General features: G+C 39.5%; 1 protein-coding gene across 3 annotated transcripts; it reads right to left on the bottom strand.

Moving 5' to 3' along the window:
- Nucleotides 1-156: 156 nt before the first annotated feature.
- tshb (thyroid stimulating hormone subunit beta) lies at nt 157-6,766 on the bottom strand. 3 transcript variants are annotated; one of them, XM_062978687.1, is made up of 3 exons: nt 6,630-6,766; nt 3,157-3,325; nt 157-815 (listed from the first exon to the last, which is right to left on the bottom strand). In XM_062978687.1, exons 2-3 carry the CDS (start codon nt 3,322-3,324, stop codon nt 573-575), a joined length of 411 nt encoding a protein of 136 aa, XP_062834757.1. In that variant the 5' UTR covers nt 3,325; nt 6,630-6,766; the 3' UTR covers nt 157-572. The 3 variants fall into 3 exon arrangements, with proteins under 3 accessions (XP_062834757.1, XP_008108073.1, XP_003220553.1); XM_008109866.3 differs by lacking the exon at nt 6,630-6,766 and adding an exon at nt 5,346-6,616; XM_003220505.4 differs by lacking the exon at nt 6,630-6,766 and having other exon boundaries at nt 3,157-5,338.
- Nucleotides 6,767-8,454: the final 1,688 nt, after the last annotated feature.

The following is an 8,454-nucleotide window of genomic DNA, read 5'->3' as shown; positions in this document are numbered from 1 at the left end:
GCCATGAAGAACTCTTTCCAATTTGACTCGTAGCAATGTTTTCTGAGGAAGAAAGTTTTTCCCCTTTTTCCCCTCAGCTCAATGCAGTTTAATCTAGTATAAACACAACTTACAAATGAACGCAAGTAATATGCTTTAAGCAAATGTTAGCTTTTTATTAGAATATACTTCATCCTTCTTTGTATCAAAGAAAACTAAGTGTATTGTGACATTTTGACCCAATGTATTACATAACATGAGATTTAACTGGTATGTTGCATTTAGTGGAAACATTCTATTGGTTACCAATGGTCACAATGTAATCATGGTATCTCAGCTGTCTTGGCGGCCGTCAGCATTTCTGTCTGATGTGGTAGTGCAGGTGTTTATAACCAAGCAATGGCATAAAGGACAACAATATGGGAATTTGCAATATTTGCAGATGTATTCCCCCCAAAAAGAAAAAAAAAAGCCAATTTTGTTTCATTTTTGAAAATTCGACAGAACAATATTCAAATTTTTATTATTCTTGGCTGACAATAATTTTCATTGTGTCACAGAGTGTAAGACAGAGGAGAGGACTTTCCAGGGCTTCATGGGTTATATAACTGCTGGGAGACAGTGCAGTACTCAGTGTGGCCTGCCTCCTGGATGCAGTCAGTATAGTCAGTATTGCATTTCCCACACTTGCAGCTCAATGCCACAGGATAGGTATAGTAAGAAACAGCATGGTGCTGACAGCCAGGGATCATCACGGTCCTGTACACCATGTCCTTGTAGGTACACACGTCCTGGGACAGAGCACTTCTGGGCAGCAGCTTCTTACCATTGCTATCCTGTAAGAGAATGCAAAATACATTCCAGCTCTCATAGCTTTCATTTAAACCTGTTGCTGCCAAGTACAGCTTGGCAGTCCTGTCTCTAGTTTCCTTGACAAGATATATTGGGAGGAGGATTGTCATTGATTGATTGTCATTGATTTCCTCTGAAGCTAAGTGTCGCAGTGGGTTTAGAGGGGCTTTGGACCCTGCTCTCCTAGTCCAGTCCTGAAACCACTATACCATTCTGGTTCTTTAAACCTAAGTTTGTTTGAATCTAAATCATTCCTTTAATGCACAGAAAGCAATTTCTCAATTACACATCTCCTAACATGGCTCACATTTTAATTATTGTAGATCTGATGCAAGAAAGGCCATTTATCACCAGGATTATTATTTTTTTGTCACAAGAGGATTTTTATCATGCAATAGCACTGGCTCTCTCATGGGGTAGGGGAATAAGGGACATAGATAATCTTCCACTGGTAACACTCCCACACTTTTCCACTAGTATTTCTATATTGTTTTACTTTTTAAGGAGGGAAAGATGCAGTAGTTGCACAGTGTCGTCTCTCTAGGAGCACCCTGACCCATTGCTGATCACATATGGCTGGGCTCCCTGTTCTGATGCCACAGCTAGCCAACACCAAAGCCAGTGGATGCTTTGCTAGGCATGCAGCAGTGGAAGACCTAAAATCAGCAATGAGGGGGAATTGGTCAATGAATCCTGGCAAAAATGCATTTTTGAGGAAACTAAGGAGCAAGATGTGAGTTCAGGAACATTCACCTTAAAGCATAAAATACACTTCCATTGCTAAAGGGGGCCTGCACGAAAGAGGTCAGTACCGTGCTTGTTTTTGTATCAGAATTGTCTGCAATGACTGACAGAAACTTTCTAGAATTTCAAGAGGACATTTCCTGCAAATACCATTTGGGGCCTAGCTATGTACAAGACATACTTTACTCTTGGAATACATTGTGATCAACAAAAATGGATTTTTGGAATTTAAAGGGAAACACCATTGTGAACTGGGTGTGAAAGTCTTACAATAAATGATCTTCCAGGACCAATTTCAAATCTCTAAAAAGTTGTTGCCAAATCACAGACATTGATGCCACATCTTTTGTATTCCCTACACTGGATTTAACTGGCGTTTAGTTTCTGGTTCTTTATAGTACTTAATTCATCTGTTTACAATGTATTCCAAGAGTCCACATCCTTCTTTCATGAAATTAATGAGAGCTGGAGTCACTTTCAATCCAGCTAATCAATTTTATCACTGCATTGGATTATGTGGGATTTTTTTGGTACAGTTGTGAAGCAGCTAATGCAGGTAAGAGTTTCATCACATAGGAGAATGAATATGTAGGTTGTTGTTACTGGTCTAAAAACAGTCACTGCTGAACTGGCACATAAAGGAGGTGAGATGGGATTGAACTGTGGCTCAGAAAAAAACAAAGCAAGTTACAGAATTAATAAGGCATAAATGTGAGAAATGGTTGATCTAGCACAAATAAATAAATATGGAGTAAATGAGATGTGAAATAACAAGAAGAAAATACTGAGAACTACAGTATTATGTTGTGACAAAAATGGATTTTTGGAATTTAAAGGGAAAGACCATTGTGAACTGGGTGTGAAAGTCTTACAATAAATGATCTTCCAGGACCAATTTCAAATTTCTAAAAAGTTGTTGCCAAATCACAGACTTGATGCCACATCTTTTGTATTCCCTACACTGGATTTAACTGACGTTTAGTTTCTGGTTCTTTATAGTACTTAATTCATCTATTTACTCTATAACTGTCTCATAACACATCACTTTACAGCTCCTGGGTTACTTCTTACCGTACTTCTTTCCTCTTTACTTTCTGTTGTAACTCCCTGTTAATGGCATTTACTTCTTTCTGATGTGCACAATGACTCCTTAATTTCTTTTTCAAAGCTGTTCTAGAGTGACTCATATAATGATTTCTCGTGGATTTAGTTTCCCTCTCTTCTCCCTCTGGATCCCCTGTGATCTCTTTTGAATTTGACCTTGCTTTCTTTGGGAGCCAGACAGAAGGAGCTGGCTGTACTTTGGTTACATCTGGGACTACATCTTTAGGTGCTGCTTGATAAAATAAGAACCATAGTTATTGCTCTACATAGGCAACAGGTATGGTTCTTATTTTGTCATGTATGGGTAATGATTGTGATTCTTATAAACATTGTGTGATTACAAAAATTTTCCCATGGTGTCATATTTTTGATTCCCCTCCTCCCCATTATGCTTATTAAAGAAAAAGAATCAGTTCACAACAGGAGACAAAGTAAATGTTGTTGGAAATAACTAAGAAGCATATTGCAATTATGTACCCAGGTCATGCAGAATCCTTCACAGATGGTCGTGTTGATAGCCAGACAGTAGGCACACTCCCTCTTCTCCACATGGATGACATAGTCAACAGGGATGCAAAAGGACATGCTCTGCCCCAAAGTGAGGGCCAAGAAGAAGGGAAGAGAGATTAAAAGGGCAGGATTCATGCTAGATATAAAGACAAAGCAAATATGAATTAGTTATTGTGATTATGGGTAGAGATATTGCTCCCTATATAGTGATTTGTACATTCATGACATGGCTTTCCTGTCTCCATCCCCCAAATACTGATCATTCAAAATGCCAATGTTTGCCATCCCTACTTTTCTATTCAAAGGTTTTTAGACCATCGTCTAGGTCACACCCCACTCACAAGGACATTGAACTTATAAAACATTAAAGTACAATTACAGTTTAAACACACAGAGAGATGCAAGCAGCGAATAATATTAAATCATCAAATGTAAACTGACTTGATGCACTTTTTCCTATATATTCTAAAAATGGGGTGCATTTTAGAATCCTGGGAGTTTTAGATATGCATAAAGTTGTTTTCTGTTGGTGGTACTGAAATTAGTGTGCATCTTACAATTGATAGTGTATTAAAATTGAAGAAATACAGTAACTGTGTATTTTATAGATTTTTTACAAAACAGAAGCAATGAAGGTATACCAATCTCCATTGGTGACAAAGATGTCCCATAGATGTGGGGCCACCATTAAGAAAGTCCTCCTTCTAGTATCCTTCCCCCCCTCTCTGGCTAGTGGCTTTTGCTGGTCAATCCAAAAATAGGACCTTTGGCACAGAGCCGGTCCAACAATGAGGTGAATTAAGCAGTCGCTTCTGGCGCAAAACATACGGGGGTGCAGTTGAGACTGCTTTTTCTGTTGATTTGTTGTAAAACATGATGTTTTGGTGCTTAATTTGTAAAATCTTAATGTAATTTGATATTTAATAGGCTTTTCCTTAATCCCTCCTTATTATCCAATATTTTCGCTTATCCAACGCTTTTATTTTTCAGTGATTGGTTTGGGGGGGGGGTGCCAAAATTCTGTTCGCCTACACTTGAAAAATACCTAGGGCTGGCTCTGCTTTGGCGTTAATCATAAAGACAGGATGTCAGGATGTTTAACTTCCTTCAGGTAACCTTCCGAACACATACATCACTGAAGGTGAAAATCTCTATGGGTAAGCTACGTGTGTTTTTCTTTTGGGATGCTTCTCTGTTTAACTTCTCATAATACAAAGAATCTCTAAGTCAGTACTCTTTCTTTCTCTTTCTGTTTCCATGAGTCTGCACATCAGCAGTGCTGAAAAACTGCACCTGATCCTCAAAATTCAAGCTATCGAGATAGAAGGCTTTCTTTCTTTTTTTTTTAAACAAAGAAGCAACAAAAGATGTGCAAGCTTTTCTTTATACTGTACAAAGAAACCTACACTTTCATGTAGTCAAAGAATTGTGGAGTTAGAAATAACCTTGGAGGTCATTTGATCCAACTATCTGCTGTATGAAGACTATATAGAATTTAATATCAAGATCTCTCACCATTCTGTCTGACTTCCTCTGAATGTGTGCCAGTTGATCAATGTCTTTCTTCAAATGTTGCACTCAGAACATAACACCATAATTTTTTTAAACAACCCCATTGCTCTCATGCTTCATACTTCTGCTCCTGATGCCTGGATCCTTTTCTCACGTACTGCTCCCAAATGAAGGCTCTCCAATTCTCTAAATCTATCTTTGAGGTTTTGCACCTAAATATAGGACTTAGAATCATAGAACTTTGTATGCATTTCTACTGAATTTTCTCTTGTCCTAGCCTCTTTTGTTTTGATCTTGATTTTATCTTTTGTAGTGTTAGCTAACGCTCTCAATATAACATGCTGCAAAAAGAGGTATTCTAGATCAAAGAAATGTTCAAGATCTGGAACTTGCGATCTAGTAACACCAATGTTTAAGAAAAGAGGCATCTTACTAAGATTGGCAAATCAAATTCGGTTACATCACAAAGCACTAATAATGTCCAGATCTCCTCTGTCTGAAACACTCACCTACCCAAACACATTATGTTCCCTGAGAAAAATTCATAATAAGCCTGATATGAAATTTAGAGCACAATTTGGTAAAAGCTGGACATATGCAGTCACAAATATACAAAAAATCTGGGACTATAGACAGTTACTCACTTATTAGCCTGGCAGTAAAGCTGGATCTTGGAAAGACAGACCAACCTCTTGGCAGCCAGCTCTTTCCCTTCATGCAGGAACCTGAGTATGTATTGAGTTTATTGCAGAGGCAAGAAGCCTAATACAAGCTCAGAGTGCATTTATATCCTCTTGGCTGATCTACCTGTTTATATAATTGTATTAATTGCTTCTCTTAATCTCTGCAATATCTACTGAAGATTCATACTTGACCACTAAGGAAATGAGATTGGAATAAGCAGAATATAATATCTCTGCCTAGCAGCTGGACCTCAATGCTAATTAAATTCATGCTAATTCTTCATTCTCTACCAAATAAAATATGTATATGTGGATTGAAGAAGCACCCTTATTGATATAGTTCAGAAAATACATGTCAGGAAACAAGAATGGATACAAATCAAAGCTACTAGAAAAACCAATGAGTGTATTTCTGAATGATGTTTGGTGAAGTAGAATAACCTGCATGTGGGTTGTTGTGCGGCAACCAAGCAAGACAAAGAGCAGCCAATTTGAGGGGGGGAAATGACATGCTTTATGGGTAATTCTGGCCATATTGTCTCACTGGGAGCTATGCTAGTTGCATGTTTATTATACCCAACCTCCATGCATTGTAGGTACTTTTTGTATAAGGGCTCACAGAGCCTATTATAACATAGGGTGCATAGGTTCTGTTATGCTTTTGGCACCAACATGCCTTGAGTGCATGGACAGGGCAAGAAAGTTGAATGTCATGATAGGGGTAAATAGCAACATCAAGGACAGTACAATCAAACTAAAAAAAAATCTATATACAGATTCCCAACTATGCATTAACTACTGATTTCGTCACATGTTGCTGACAGTGAAAGAAACAGTTTTCAGTCTTCATTCTGTTAATATTTCGGTCACTAATTATATCATAGTAAAGGCACTTTAGTGTCTGTTGGTCTCAGAGCCCATCCAGAATTATATATTCTTATGTGGGAAGAGAGAAAAGCTAGACTGGCACCAAATAAACTTGTCAGTGAATTCCATGCCATAACCAGTCACTAATGCAGAGAAAGTCCTCCTAATTCGCCTCCTGCTATATTTTAAGCAAAGAAGAAACACACAAAAATTATCAAGAGTTGAACGTATAGCACAGGCAAGTTGAAATGAAAGTAGATTATTTTCTAGATTATATCTGACTCCCAAGGTAGCAAAACATGAGCTTTGGAAATGGCCTCAGACAATGATGGACAATTAATAAAATTCCTTTAAAACTGGAGAAATCAATTTATATACCATGTGTATTCTGCTTCACAGCTGCCTCAGATACACAATGGGGAGTCCACATAAACTGACAAGGAAATTTCCTGGAGCTGTTTTGTAGTCCACACAACTGGCCAGGCCAACTGCGCATCTGCTCTGATGTCCTGTCTGCCACCTCTGCTTTGTTAGTCACAGCAACTCCCCAAAAGAGCCTTGCTGGTGACATTGCTTCTGGTGAGGTCACAACAGGGTGCCCAGAGATGTGATGACTAGAAGCAACATTACCAGTAAGTCTCTGCCAGGAAGCCATTTCTGAGTGGTGAAACAGTGGTAAGTCTTTGACATGTGGACACTAATCAGCCCAGATCCAGCTGAATCCAGCTGTCCGCATATCAAAAACACCATGAGTCACCCCAGGGTTTCCCAAAAGCTTTGGAGTGAACTGCTTTGAAACTATCATGACAGATATGTTATGCACTGGCCCAATGAAGGGGTTACCAAGCATAGATAATAATGGACATACTATTTCTGTCTTGGAGGGGTGCAAATTGGTACTGTAGGGCAGTGAGGCTAGTGTCATGGCCAGCTCATATAGCAAGAATGAGGGCCAGCAGAAGAGATAGAGAGCTACAGCTCCCCACAGTCAACCATGCCTAAGCCATTGCTAGAGATGGGCTCTCAACTGAAACAAACATGCCACAGCAGTCTGTAGAAGCCCCTGTAGAGGGAACCGAAGAAAGAACATCTCAGCAAACTACAAAAGAGTTAAACATACCCACATCTTTAGAGCATTGGTTAGAGTGGTTATTTATTTATTTATTTATTTACTTACTTACTTCATTTGTATACTGCTTATCTCCCCCTAAGTTATTTCAGAACCACTGGCAATTATCTTCGAGAGTTCTTGGAGAACGGGAGAAGTCCCACCAGATTGGAGGAGGGCGAATGTGGTCCCTATCTTCAAGAAGGGAAAAAAGAACGACCCAAACAATTACCGTCCGGTCAGCCTCAAGTCGATACCAGGCAAGATTTTGGAAAAGATCATTAAGGAAGTGGTCTGCGAACACTTAGAAAGAAATGCGGTCATTGCTAATAGTCAACACAGATTTACCAAAAAGAAGTCATGACAGACTAATCTGATCTCTTTTTTCAATAGAGTTACGAGTTGGGTCGATACAGGGAATGCCGTGATGTAGCGTACCTAGATTTCAGTAAGGCCTTCGACAAAGCCCCCACGACCTTCTGGCAAACAAACTAGTAAAATGTGGGCTAAACAAAACTACAGTTAGGTGGATCTGTAATTGGCTAAGCGAACGAACCCAAAGGGTGCTCACCAATGCGTCATCTTCATCATGGAAAGAAGTGACAAGTGGAGTGCCGCAGGGCTCCGTCCTGGGCCCGGTTCTGTTCAACATCTTTATTAACGACTTAGATGAAGGGTTAGAAGGCACGATCATCAAGTTTGCAGACGACACCAAACTGGGAGGGATAGCTAACACTCCAGAAGACAGGAGCAGAATTCAAAACGATCTTGGCAGACTAGAGAGATGGGCCGAAACTAACAAAATGAAGTTCAACAGGGACAAATGCAAGATACTTCACTTTAGCAGAAAAAATGGAATGCAAAGATACAGAATGGGGGACGCCTGGCTTGACAGCAGTGTGTGCGAAAAAGACCTTGGAGTCCTCGTGGACAACAAGTTAAACATGAGCCAACAATGTGATGTGGCAGCTAAAAAAGCCAACAGCATTCTAGCCTGCATCAATAGGGGTATAGCATCTAGATCCAAGGAAGTCATGCTCCCCCTCTATTCTGCCTTGGTCAGACCACACCTGGAATACTGTGTCCAATTTTGAG

The sequence above is a fragment of the Anolis carolinensis genome, chromosome 4, assembly GCF_035594765.1.
Source record: "Anolis carolinensis isolate JA03-04 chromosome 4, rAnoCar3.1.pri, whole genome shotgun sequence".
Classification (NCBI taxonomy): domain Eukaryota; kingdom Metazoa; phylum Chordata; class Lepidosauria; order Squamata; family Dactyloidae; genus Anolis; species Anolis carolinensis.
Note: the sequence above shows the minus strand (reverse complement) of the source record. Positions and strands in the feature narration are given on the sequence as shown.